The 14,170-nt window shown below is 46.6% G+C and overlaps 1 protein-coding gene across 1 annotated transcript in view; it reads right to left on the reverse strand.

Annotated features, from left to right (window-relative positions):
* Positions 1-11,221, reverse strand: part of LOC142583195 (roundabout homolog 1-like) — a 187,070-nt gene extending 175,849 nt beyond the window's left edge. Inside the window, exon 1 of the mRNA XM_075693552.1 lies at positions 10,786-11,221. Coding sequence (XP_075549667.1) covers positions 10,786-10,906 — 121 coding nt within the window. The 5' untranslated portion in view covers positions 10,907-11,221. The remainder of the gene's footprint in view (positions 1-10,785) is intronic.
* Positions 11,222-14,170: the final 2,949 nt, after the last annotated feature.

Here is a 14,170-nt window from a genome sequence, read left to right on the forward strand (position 1 = left end):
GCTGTTGCTGTTTTTCTCCTGCGCATGCATTTACGTTTACTGTGTGGATTGTACCAAGGGTATCATTCAGCATTTTTTTCATTTTCGCATGCTAAATGATACCTTAGGAACAACCCACCGAGTAAACAAACGCATGTGCAGGAGGATAAAAACCGCAACAGCGTGAGCCACAGGTCTGAACACTTGTAGTTGGCAAAGCGAAAATTTGCCTCATTTATTGATTAGCAGCTACAGAACTGTAGCCCAAAAGAATATGAGTGTGTCACTTACAATATACTATTCGAAAGTAAAGAAATTTCTCTAGCTCCCGCGCTCACTTTTGTTGTACTTTTTGGGGTAGTATGCTGCATTTTGTCTTAATATTTTTTAGGTCAAACAAGAGATGTTGCGGTATGCGTAAGGTCTAGGTTGCCTGCAAAACGCAATGTTTCTTTTCTTTTTTCACTTAGGTTGAGAGAGACACAGGGACACCCTTTGTCCCGAAAACCGCACGAGGTGGACACGTGAACTATTTCGAAGCGCAAGCGTTTGTAAAGGCAGCGTCCGGAAAGGACTGGCCGAGGGGCTTCCTCCGCGAAGGCTCACATTTCTCCGCGCACGGTTGTAGTCTGCTTAATCCGGCCCCGGAAAGAAGCGCGCAAGAAAGAAGAAGCGCAAGCAGAAAGAAGCGCGAAAGAAGGAAGAGACGCGCCTCTGTTGCTAGGCGACAACTGCCTGGGCGGAGCATGCGCAGAGCAACGGGCTTTTATGAAGCATACCGCAGAAAGAAGCCCGAAAGAAAGCAGAGCCGCGTCCCCGTTGCTAGGCGACACCGGCTCTATATACGGAGCATGCGCAGCACGGTGTCCATCTGGGACCTCCTGCAAGCCGCTTTGTGTAAACATTTTAATCGTTCAACCGGTATATTGTAAATGTAACCTTTATATTTAGGCAAAGGCACTCAAAACTGTATGCCTATACTAGAGGTTAAAGTGTTGTAACCTCTAGTTGAGGTGCACGCTTTCTTACCTTTAATAGAAGTTAAATTTGTAAAGGTTGATGTGTAACTTGTAAGTTAAAGGTGCACAAATCTGTGAGAATATACCCCTCTAATAAACGTTACCGTGCTAAGAGTGTAGGACGTCTGAGTAGAACCAGATAAAGCGTGTAGAATGGCTAAGCGGTCGCAGCCACAGATCGCATAGGCTGACTCTCAGTTTGTCAGTTGATCTCACCACGCAAACAATGATTGTGCTACGTGCACAGCGCGTTTAATCACAATTTGCTTCACAAGCATTTTCGTGCGCGTGCACGACGTGAAAAAGAATACTTATTACAAAATGCTCTGGAACGTAAAATTGATGTTGTCCTCAGGTTTTCACAGTTACTTATGAACATGTACTTGCCCTTAATATCTTAGAAAAAAAAAGAAGGAAAGAAAAGACTAGTTTGTCTTTCAAATAGAAAATTTCCCCGAAGAGTGAAACGCTGAAATTTTTTGTAGCGAGCGGGACACAGATTAACGTTCCAGCTCAAACAACGCTATAATGGCTCGCATGCCCGTTTTTCCGGACGCAGAATGGAATGTCGTTTGGCTCTGCACGACATCTTGTTCGGCGGGGCGCGCTTTTAATTTCGGACTTGCCTCGGAGAACGCTGTAACCGCAATCGTTCTTTAATCCTTCCGTTATTCTAGGACCGGGTGGCTGCGCCCGGGATAGCTTATCCTATAATGAAGCCAAGAGCAGCAAATGTTTAAATGCGAAGGCGGCAGACGAACGCGGGGCAATTGAAACGAAAGGAATATACGAAATGGGCAAACGTCGGCTCATTTAGGGAGCGACGGTGAAAGAATAGAATATAAAAGAAACAGTCAATAAATATAATGAAGTGGAAAGAAGGCAAGTGTATAACGTCCTCACTGAATATTTACCGAGGCAGCGGTCTCTTGCAGTCGCGATAGAAGACGCCAGAGAAGTAAAGAGAGAAAGAAAGGAAGAAATAAAAAAAAGAGAGAGAGAAATGAGTAAATGTTGTCGAGGATTGAACCGCAAAGGGAGGGCCATAAGGGTGAAAGGGGAGAAAGCCCCAGAGCATTTATATGGCAAGTGACGAGCAATAAGGGGGAAATGAGCGAGGAGAGAGAGAGAGAGAGAGAGAGATGGAGAGACGTTTATACAAAATGAAATGGCGACATATTAGAGGAGCCAGAGCCGAAACTCTTCCGAGTTTCTTCTGACAGAAAGCGACTCACCTATACGGAAGGCACGAACGTCGCACAGCGCAATGACGACAACTAAATGCCTGAGCAATGTGCATAGAAGCAGCCGAAAGCGCTATGCGGCAGGCTTGGCGCTACCGCGGAGCGGTGGCTGAATGCTACAAGTTAATAACGCTTGGCCAGCGCCGCTATAGGTGGTCCCAGGCGGCTGGTAATAAAGACCCGCTGCTCGCGAAAATCTCGCAGAAAGATAAAAAATAAGAAAAACAATTTGATGATGTGTGTGTGCGCAATCGTGTCGGCCTCCATCGCGTGTATTTCCTCAGGCATCGTGCGTATGAATATACCCTTGGTTCCGTTGGTGGCCGTTGGCCCTCAAATACTGCCAGGAGACGTGTGCTGAGGTCGGTGTAAAGGAATTAAGTGAATGTGTTAAAAAAGGTATTAAAGCTGTGAGAGGAGGAATATGGGGAAGGGAGAAGCGGAGGGGGAGGGAGGTGACGGAACTTTGTGTGCTGGAGACGCGACTCAACAGAATTTCAACCAAATTTAAAAAAAAGAGCTAATGCTCATTTGAGATTCAATTTAGATGCTTTATACATGAATTAACATTTATTTTCGCGTGAAAGAAGCGCACCTTATTTTCGTAATTGAAAGTATTCCGCTGGTATACGGAAGATGCAGGTCACACAATATTGCCTTTGCAGAAGGTACATTCATGAAAAGGAAGGTAAACCCTGAAAATGGCAATTAGTGGAATCTTTGGCAAATTCACGATGAGCACTGAGCAAGGTCTTCCTTCGAAGGGTAACCTCGCGACTTCGTATTTTAACCGTATGCTCAAACTTGACTTAGTCACATTCATCAACCCGTAAATGATAAGATGAATCCTTCAAATGAAAGAGCAATGTATGACGATAGCTTCTGGCTAAATTTCAGCGAACTACTATTACCATGAATGGGAGACGTATTCTCTATAGTCGTGGCTGATATAGTGTTTGATTCTTTTTTTTTTTTCCACGAGGCACTCAAGGGCATCACTGGCTAGTGGAGTTGCCACACTTGCAATAAGAGCCAATTTTGTTGCAACAACCATATGATGGCGCTGTTGAATTTTCTTAGGGCTTCACGTGTCATCAGAAACTTATATTCTAAAGAGTTGTATTGAAGAGCCGAGTCTCACATAAGGTCAATAAAGTATGAGGCTTGCGGAATCACGTTGGTAGGTACTCGAAATAGTTCCTATAACGTTACAAGATGTTGTGCAATTAGCTATAATGACCTTTGTGAAGAAATAACGTTAAACTTTTAAGTGATCTACCATGCTTGCTTGTATCTATTCAATGACAACCAGTATCATTCTTTGTTTTAGCATAACGAAGCGTAGCACACTGAACAAAACTAGGAGAGGGAAATGTTGAAAAATAAATTGAGAAATGGCAAGACAAAGCGCAAAGTAGATGGTTCAAAACTGGAAGCAACGCATTCCCACCGGAGAAATGCTTTGTACGAACGCATCATTGCTTTGCTTAGCGAGTTGTGGTCTGCAAAATGAGTTTCATTCTGCGATGCTTTCCTTGGCTTCTATTGATTCTGTATCGATGCTTGAGACTAAACTCGAACTTCTGAATAGCTATTGTTCGTCTTGCGTGGTAACTAACGACGGCGTCGGCTTTGGCATTATTCATAACCTAAACTTATTACAGCATTCGGCGGCCTACCTCCAACATGGCGCCTCATAAATATGCTTTCTATTTGGCGCGTACAGTATACGAGATATAACGAGATATAACGCTAAGTTACTTTGCATAAACGTGCATGTATACGTACATCCACGAAGGGACCGGGAAGATTAGTCTGTAACGATTCATGCGTTATGATGAGGCTGTCCACCCAGCTTCCGTATAAGAAACGTATAAGAAATAGGATGGTTTCTATATCTGTTCGACTGTTCTATGAAATGGTTGATTTCCCCTCTGATTTCTGACGTCAATGATTTTTGCCTTTGTAGTGTGTTATATTCTGCGACACAGCCACGTCTGAACACGTATAAAGATTCGAACAAATGATAAACATAGGTGTCCGAAAGAACGCCAGCTGCGGTACACTTTAGAGCTGGTGAAATGTAGGACAAAAATAATGCCCGCACGGCCAACTCTTGCAGGTCACTGACCGGCGAACCGAAAAAACGTCGCTCAATACGCTCGGCCGTCAAGGCTTTTCGATTGGCCGCAGAGTGAAGTTGCGGTGGCATTGTTACGGGGACGCATGCAACGCAACTCGCAATTGGTCGCAACTGCTTCGGTTCGAGGAAAGCGAACTTTATTTTTCTCTACAACAAAAGCAGCTGCGCTTCGGTCACCTGCCTCCAAAGGGGTACACACGAGATATAAAACAGGTCACGTGGAGGCTAGGAGCTCCGAAAGCACAAGTTTCGATCAGATTCGCAAAAAGAGTGCACCGTCTACAAGTCAATCTGACAGCTGCGAGTATATGCTCTTGTCTTCGCGCACGCTCTGCTGTGGTACATACTGTTCAGCCGGGACAATGCAGCGTTATAGAATCTAGAGGGGGGCCGTCGCGATGTGAGGGGCAGGCTTACAGAACTTTTCGTGAATTCGAAGTCTTCTTGGTTTTCTGTCGCTTGGGCTGTCAGTAGAAGCCACGCTTACTGTCCTTCCATTCGGCCCGCTTTGTTTGATACATACGAAAGAAACTAGACGTTATCGCTTGAACCCATTGACAGGATCAGTGAGTCTAATACAAGGAACAAAGAGATCGTCAATGCAGTAGAAAAGAAGGGCTATTGGCGTTTTGCCCGAATACTATTGCCAATCTTAATGATCATCTACCATACGACCAGACTATGGGAATGTACGGGGCTGCAAAAATTGTAATAATGTACGTAGAAACCACCGTTTGTTCGAGGACACTGTTGCTCAGAAAAAAAAATACTATACAGCATTTTTCTTTTTCAAACAGCTTTCTTTTAAATTGCAATTGGAATATGCTGCTGCTTGGCTCCTCTAGAGGCTTGCAGGCGGACACTGCTTCTGCAACAAATATCAGCTTTCAGATAACTACTTAGGAGACACGCGCTGATGATGTTCAGTTATTCACTGTGGTCTACACACTGACATAAATAGTGTTTGTGCGCACCACGCATTTCGATTGTGTGTGATCTGTTGCCCGAAGAAGACGATGAAATTGATTACCACCTAGACGTAGTCATTACGATACAGTAGATGCAAAAATGAGGTTGGGCAGCGGCGAACTCATATGCGCCTAACGCAGGTCCTGACCCTGGGACAAGTTCAGAAATATTAATGTACAAATCCGCTACACAAAGTAGATCGCCTCGTAACATCATCGTATGCTACGAGACGAAACAGACTGGAATACCAATGCGTCTTTTCGCATATATTGAGTACGTATTCGTCGAAAAATGGTACAAATCCAGAAATTTCTTCCCTGTCGGCGTGACTTCGATCAGGCTTTGTTCCGTGCAACGGGAAATATTTGCCTTAAAGTGCAAATTAGCGATGCTTTCTTAGTTAGCTAAAATGAACATTTTTTTAGCTAATGAACACTCGCATGCAATTGACGTGCACTTCTAGCACTATTCATTGAATAAGCAGGACTGCGATATATTGTCCGCCAGTTGTTTTCAAAAGTATTGCTCAACAAGGTAAAACAGAAGTTAGGCAATTACCGTAACCGCCATGACGCTTTGCTACGAGCAAACGCGTTCCTTAGATCGCCCTAAACATACAGGCTTAAATAACTCTTTTAAATAAATCTTGTAAATAACTCTTTTAAACCATTTTTGGTCGGTGTCCAGACCTCTTCCTTTTAAGTATACAGGCTTAGTACACAGATGTCGCATTTAGGAAATTGTGGAAGCGGGAGCAACCTTAGACGTAGGAAATTACGTGTGGTATATGTGGCATGCTGAGAATGTGGTATGTTCCTTTTTCTGGACACTAAATATTACGTATAACGAAACATGCCACGTGGCTGATTGTGACTGTTTCAAGCTATGCATTAGCAGTATACCTTGTTTCTGGGTTTAACACGTGTGGCGTGCGCGAGATAAAGGCTACAATAGTAATTGGCACCAGAGAACTATTATGGAATTGTTAGGCAGAGTATAACGTGAAATCGCGTGCGCATGTGTGGTTAGAGTGCGACCGGCGTACAACACGTGTTTCGTGGCAAGAGGTACCACGTGCTGTTAGCGTCCGGCACCGATTCAGTAGAAAGGCCCAAGACAATGCTCACAGAATTGTGTCTGGCCCCATCACTCACAGAACACTTCTGCATTCAGACAAGCGTTCGGCTGACGAACAAAAAGCTTGGCATAAAGAAAAATGGTAGCAGCTAACAACAAAACTGGCCAACCGGAGCATGCTCAAGCATCGCCAGCTCTAGAACAATGTGCGTGCATTACATTTCTGCGTGTGCGTTAACGTCACTCTCGTGGTGCCTCTGCCAGTTCCATTTCGAGATCGTCTGTGCCGTTATACGCTGTCTAGCTATTTGCCTGTATTCAAAGCAGTTCTCTAGTTGGTTGCTTGTCATCCTGAAAACTTGGGTCCCAGCAATTTTCAACTTCTTATTCTAGCTTTCCCCGACGAGTTGATGTGTCTGAAGAGTGCGTTTGACAAAGCTACAACTTACTACGCCGAGTAAGACGAAACATTTATTAGCCTTACCCTTGTAAGAAAGCTTTGCCAAAAGTGAAGCACTTGTGCCGCTGCGTTTGGAATCTTACTGAGAGAGGCTTCCTGTTTCCGCGTTGAAAGTGACTCAATCGCGGGCAGCTAATTTAGCAAACACCCATTTATTTGTAGGAACTCTTGATGTATAAAGGCCTGACTTTCAGTGAATGCTAATTTCCGCCAAGCAGTCTTGTTGTATCATTTGCCTGTGCCCATAAACAGCCAGTGTAGACAGATAAATAATACCGTAAGACAATGTGAAACAAGGGCTACAATAAAAGCTTTCTTCAGTCCATTCTTATCCACAACAGAGAGTATATACATAAGGGAGATGTCCCTGCAGCAAAGCAATGATTTCACAGAATCGGTTTAAAATTAGGTTGCCACACAATAGAAACACAATAATAAAGATGTGGAAATTAACCGATGTATTATTTCGGCAACGCCCACAGGAAGCGAGAGCTCGACGTTGTAGTTTGTTAGCGAACTTCCGTCGAAACTTGCGACGAGCAATAATGTGAATACGGTCCCCAAATGCGTGTGTAGGGAAGCCGTCTAAATTCAGACGGGACGCAGTAAGAAAACTAATCCACCCAGAACACGATTAGGATTTCCTGAAATCTAGCGGACACCACCGCACCCATCGAGGGATAACCTCAGCTTAAGCCCCGACAGGGAAACCCGCGTGGAAAACGCGCCAACCCCGAGCCACCCATTGGATTCGACCACGGCAGCAACAAGCTCACGCACACAGATGCACACCGATGCAGGCGCAGACACGATATCTTTGCCCGCTTCGCACGACGCACAACACAGTGGCGTTGTTGGAGAGTGCGTGGACCATTGTACGCTTTGTAACCTTGAACCCCCCCTCTTTCTCGACGTGGTGGTGTTGTTCCACCCGGAGGGAGAGACCGACCGACCAACGGAAAGTCAGCAGTCCGAGTCGGGACCGGGGAGCGGTGGCGGCGGACGCTGCCGGATGATGCTGCTGGCAGCCTTCCCTGTCACCTCTCCCCCCCTTCCCTACCACCCCCTCCGCAGTCTCCTTTGTGATTCATTCTTCGACAGCTGCGCCCTTTGCGGCCTCCAGGCGACATCGATGCGAGCGCGCGCGCGGCCGTGCGGAGGGCGGCTGGATCGTTGAGCGGGTGAAAACGTCTCAGAGGTAAACACTAGACCTCTACCGCCGCGGCGGTTTTGGCGGTGCCGGGCGAGGCACAAAAGGAAGACGTCGTCCCCGAATCTCGTCAACGCTAGAGGCCAAGCGGGCTCCGACTTTCCTCTCTTGTAGCAGTGTGAGAACCGCACTGTTTGCGGAACGCCGCTGCGGTTGTTGGCCAGAGCCGCCTGTCGCGCGCTCCGCGCGCGCGTTGACAGAGACAAATCTCGCGACGCGGCGCTGTGAATGAACGGCTTCGCAGCAGTCGCCTCTGGCTTCATAGAGAGCGCGCACGCGATGTCGGCGAGAACTTGGCATGATCGAGCTAGTTGTTACTCGCACGGGCACGCGCCGGTTTCACGCTGGCCACGCGTTCATCACCGACGCAAGGAGTCGCTCTCAGCGTCTCCGAATTATAATACAAATGGCGTTTGTGTAGAACAGACGCGCAAATTAGTGGTCTGGTAGTCTTTACGTCTGCCTGGAATAGTGCGTTTAGTGGATATATTCAAAGTACATCAAATAGACCTGGCCAAATAAAGAAATTATTGTCGTTATTATCGGCCCACTCATGGAGCAGACACCTATTATCAATACTTTGGGAAAGAACAGCAATGACAATATGAATACCTGACACCTTGAAAGAAAATGTTGATGTTGTTATGTTGATCAGCGTTGCCCAACAATTCAGAAAAGTGTGCATTGTACATGCCTACTATCTTTCGCTGCCTACGCCTGAAGCGCGGCGAAAGCAATAGAAGGCCGATATTTATTAAAATTAACAAGGCTTGTATAAAGCACTTGAATTTGTTGACTTATGTGCTTATATAGTGCACGCACTTTCGGGTAATTGCAGCCGATAAAGGCTTCGTGCAACGACTGTGCTGGTACTCAAATACCAGACGCTGTTACTTGTACTATATGCGAAGAGAACAATAGGAACAAAACATCGATTTACTAGCGACAATCATGTCGCAGATACACTGGAACATAACTATAAACCAAGCCACAGGACTGCTGCGTGTCTCACGCAACAAACATATTAAATGCTGGTGACATCAATCGGAAGCAGCAGACTCTGCATCGGATGCAAACAGAGCCCCGTGGTTGCGAGTCGGGACTGTCACGCAGACAACGACCGGAGCCGATTTGTGCACGCAGCATATGTGTCCGATGCTGCGCGAGGAGGCGTGCGACCGTCTTAAGTGGTGAGATCCTGTCCACAAGGGCACACGTCCCCATGCCGTTCTTCGTGAGCCCCACCAATGACAGCACAACGATTGCCGCTGTCTTGGTTGCGATGAGAACCCTTCGAAACATGTCTAAATGTTTAGCAGAGTTCGTGTGCATCGGGCCTGTTTTCACCGCCCTCATCTTCGTAGTCATGTTTAGATGTTTGTGTTTCGTCTATAATGCATGTTGTTCAGCGTTGCGCGGGCATATGTGTGAAACTGCAGTCCTTGGCGCTCTTGTGAGTGTGCTATGCATGCATACTTTATTTTCTTTTTCGTAGCTTTTGATCTCTAGTTCCTGTTAGCCGTACTCTTTGCCGTCCAGGATTAATACACCGACTTATTAAATAAGGCGCCGTCACTCACTGCTCTGCATACAGGACTTAGCCAGCGGCACATGCCCAGAGATTATCTTGGATTCAAAGACAAGAAAATTGAGTCTCTAATCATCACTGATGTTGAAATTCGCGGTAGCATGGATATGTCACCGCAGAAGTAGATAGCATCGAGAAAATGTTCGCGAAATTTTAAAGGCTGTCCTGATCAGGGTAGGTTCGGATGTGCCTGGCGCCTGAACTTACTGACAGGGTCATCGTTCCCTCAATGCGTATATGGAAAATGACGTAAGCTTCTCTTTAAAAAAAAAGAAATATTGCTTGAACAAGCTCCTCATTTCGTTCTTCGCTTCTTCGCAGAAACGTTATTTAAGTTACATTTATAGGGCCTTTGAAATTCCTGTTCGTTATCCAGTGGTGCAGTCATGAAATACGTATTTTACCCTCTCCTTCCCTTATAGCTCACAGGCGCGATCACAATCTGGATCACACTTTCTCACCCATACGCTGTAAACTCAGCAAGCAAGGATTCATTGTTGAAGTAAAAAACCAGTCACAAAACACTGAGGACAAGAAGAGAGGTTCACACCACAACGGCAGTCGTTATGGTGTGAATCTCTCTTCTTGTCCTTAGTGTTTTGTGATTGGTTTTTTCTTTCAACTATTTACCAACTGGCCTGGATTTCAACCTTTCTGCAAAGGATGCATTCCCTATGGCATGCGTCAGGAATTTATTCACTGCACTTTACTGCGCGCCTCAGGCGCTCGCAGCCTCTTCAGGCAAATGTGGATATTCCTCTAATCCAGGTGCCGCACGATATTTTTTCACATGTCCGAATGATTCTATTCTATCTACACATCGAGCCGCCACCAAGATTGTTGTTGTACTTGTACTTTAATATGAGCGTCCCAGCGAGGACAGCGGCGGAAATGTGCCTTGAGTGTCCTTACTGAACGGCCGGTGAATGGATTTATTCGAATCGTAAGCATACCACTAGCATGGGGATCTTGTTGTTTGTCCCTTAATTTCATTGTGATTACCACACTGCACCACTTCGCCAACAGACTCAGCAGTTAACCATTCCGCGCACAAGCTGCACACGACCGGACACGTAAGCGTTATCGGGCGACTCACCTGCATCGGCGGCGATCGCAGCGCAGAGGAGGAGTGCAACAAGGGAGGACGCGATAATCCGAGAAGCCTTCGTTATCCGAAGGAGAAGGCACCGCTGGCGGCGATCGCAACGGCTTGCCATGATTCGATGATCATGCTACGTTCGCAACCAACACCAGCGTCGATTTCCCTTTCTACCACAGACGCCCGGCGGCAGCGTCACGCCGCTCTCCGCCCCACGCTCGGCCGTCCAAACGGCCGCAGTCGCGTGGCCGGCACGTTGTCTTCCGGGGCCAACCGACCGGCACAAGGTAGCGTCGTGTTGGCCTCTCGGAACCAGTCGCACGCGCGGCACGCGCAACGATCACTCCTTCGACGATAGGCGCGCGCAAACGGAGAGAGTGAAGAGTGGAACGAACGCGGCACGCAAGCCGTGTCGGTTGTCTCCCGACGCGCCCGTGCCGACGCCTTGACAAGGGATACGAATGCACCGCCTGCGCCGAAGAGCGGACCGCTCGACCGCTGCCGCCGTCGCGATGCCAGCGCCCTGCCGACCGGAGCGGCGGCCGGTGTTCGGAGGTTTCGGGGGAGAGTTGAGCAGAGATGCCCTGGAGGGGCATCCTGGCGTCGGGAGAAGTGGGAGCGGGGCGATGCCGAGGGCAAGGTATTCGTCGGCTTATTCAAAAACACGCTTTGTCTGCAACGTGGAGGGCTATGCTTAGTGCACATACACAAATACACAAAGGTGTGTACAGAAGCGACGGCCGCTGCTTTAACTCGTGCAGTGTAGATTTAGATGGGTCGTGCGGAGGCATTGGATGCGGTTCCCTTAGGCGGCAGATTGTCTTTTTGTGAACGCCCATTTTATTATTTTCTTTGTTAAACATAGGATGCTTATCGCAAATTTACCTCTCAGTCATAATTAATATTGCAATTTATTTTTTAAAGAAGTTAAATTTTCTTCAGCTTTCCCTGCCGCCATTTCTTGTTGCATCATGTGCTGGTTAATAAAACTTCGTCTCTCCGTTACACTGGCTATTTACGTTCGATACGTATGGTAAGTCGCTATATCGACGTTGACCATTATCATAACGAGAGACAGAATATAATAACACATAAAAGATGCCCCCGTACGATGGTTTTCAGCCTTTTGCACCATATGTGAGATATATTCATTAAACGAATGAGCGATTCCACAAACCTTCAAAAAAGAAAAAGAGGCACCTAATGAGAAAATTATCTTGAGCTTTAAAGGACTGCGCAATGTGTCTGACATATGGCTTATGGCAGTGTGTCTGGCATATAAGCCTGACATATGGCTTCTTCGATTGAATTGCTTGGGAAGGCATTGCTTTTTTTTCTCTACGTTCATTATGCTGCCACGTCAGCTTTATTGACCACCATGGTCCCCTGTGGACAATAATAATAGCTTGTTTGCTTATACGAACAATTCTTTCGAGGCCATATAGGCATGTTTATCGTTCCTCGTGTGGGTGTGTTCGGCGCTTCAGTGCATGAACGGCACCCTGGAAACTACACGCACACACGACGCTTGGAAATGGGTGTCTGTCCCTAATCCGAGGGTGTTCCCACCTAATAGGGGCATTGGTACACCACAAGGCAATTGCCGCAACAGGAGCGGCCTACCCCTCCTTTATTGACTCAATTTTGGGCTCACGGGGGTGTCAACAAGATCTGAAGGGCGCAGGTTCCTAGGAAGCATATCAACCCTGCAAAAAGCCGACCGCCAGGCCAGACGGCGCTGGTACCCATTTTGGGTTCTACTACCACCTGTGACAAGTTTTTTTCGTCCACTCACACTCCCCGTATTTCTGATTATTTTCTACAATCAATTTCAGCCATAGGAAATTACTTGTATTCTTTGCTTCGGCTTCATTGACTGCTGGCTTTATATTATCGGTATTTAATAAATCGGAGAACTCGGTTTCCTTTCTTCTAGTATTGTTAATGGCAGTTTCCATAGCTCGTTTCTGTTTTGTTTGTTTATTGATACTTGTTCTTTTTTATTTATACCATCTTATGGGCGCATCTTCCTTCTTCCGTGTTTTTCCTATGGTACTACGATTTGTTTCCTTTCGCTTCTTTGTAGAGCTGCAACAAAAAAACTGCAGAGCTGTTTTCAGTGTCCTCCCAAACACCCTCTCTCTCTCTCTCTCTCTCTCTCTCTGTTTTTTGTTGCGGCAGTGGTTTTGAAGTAACTTGGGCCACCGCGTCTCCCTCTCCTTTGCTTTCAACTTTCCATTTGCTTTTTTGACAAGGTCGTGTTCTGTTTTGCGGTTTCACTTTACGCGGGCACTTTGCCTGTGGGGCATGACCCCATCTGCAGCTGCCCAGCAAATTGGGCACTCTAGCTGCCTTGGCGTGCCCTGCGGCGATGCTAGTGGTGGGAGTCGCTCACAAGGCGTTCTACTAGAATTTCTCCCCACGACGAAAGCGGGCCATGCAGCAACACATCTTGGTTCCCCTGAGCAAACTGTTTTTTTTTTTTCTTAGACTGCACAGGCCTGTTGAGCCCATTTTTGTTGAAGTAGTATAAGACACCAAGATGAGAAAAAGAGAGAATGGCCGCTTGCACTTGCCGCCCATCTACTGGACGTTTGCTGGCTTGCGGTTGCAGTTTTCTTATAGTTGGCGTTTTCGTTTCTCTTTGACCATTTGGTGTCGCGTTCGTAAAACCACTATCCTTTTCGGAGAAATGTCCTTTCCTCAAGAAAAGCATTCGTCACCGAGCACTTGACTTCAACCTTGTTTCGTTCTGAGTTTTACAGCCAGTAAAATCTTCTCAAGCTTTCCCACATTTGTCCGAACTCACCCAAGCGGCATAAAATCGAGCAATCAAGATGAAAGGAGCATGGGTGCCCACAAAGCATTTGTGTCCGGCCACCGCAAAAAAAAAAAACAAAAGAACGACATGCTGCAATGGTTACTGCGAAATTCGGCATTGTAACAGAACTGCAGTTCAGTGAAGTACGTAGCGAATGCAGCGCAGCGTTTATCGTTTAATCTAGAAGCCGTTCGTTAAACGAGATCGTAAATAGAAAAATTCCAAATAATTGCCACACCATGCCCAGCCTAATCGTTCAACTTACCGCTCTTTCTCCCAAGTGTATAATAATGTCTTTTGCGGCTGACAGATGTCAATCAACCACACAGCCGTAATTAGTTGCTTACTTCCGAAGTGTATTGGTGTGTATCTATTCGTGCCTTTACATTGCGCAATACGTACGTCGTCGGACAAGCCTAGATACAGCCGCCTACACACAAATGCGAGGCGGCTCCAGAAACGTCGTAACGACTTGTCGCGGCGAAAATCCCAGACAACTCTATAGCACCCACCAAGGACGGGAGGCAAAGCCGCGTTACACGTGCGAAACAAAAGCAGATG

This window comes from Dermacentor variabilis, chromosome 5, assembly GCF_050947875.1.
Source record: "Dermacentor variabilis isolate Ectoservices chromosome 5, ASM5094787v1, whole genome shotgun sequence".
NCBI classification, from domain to species: Eukaryota; Metazoa; Arthropoda; class Arachnida; order Ixodida; family Ixodidae; genus Dermacentor; species Dermacentor variabilis.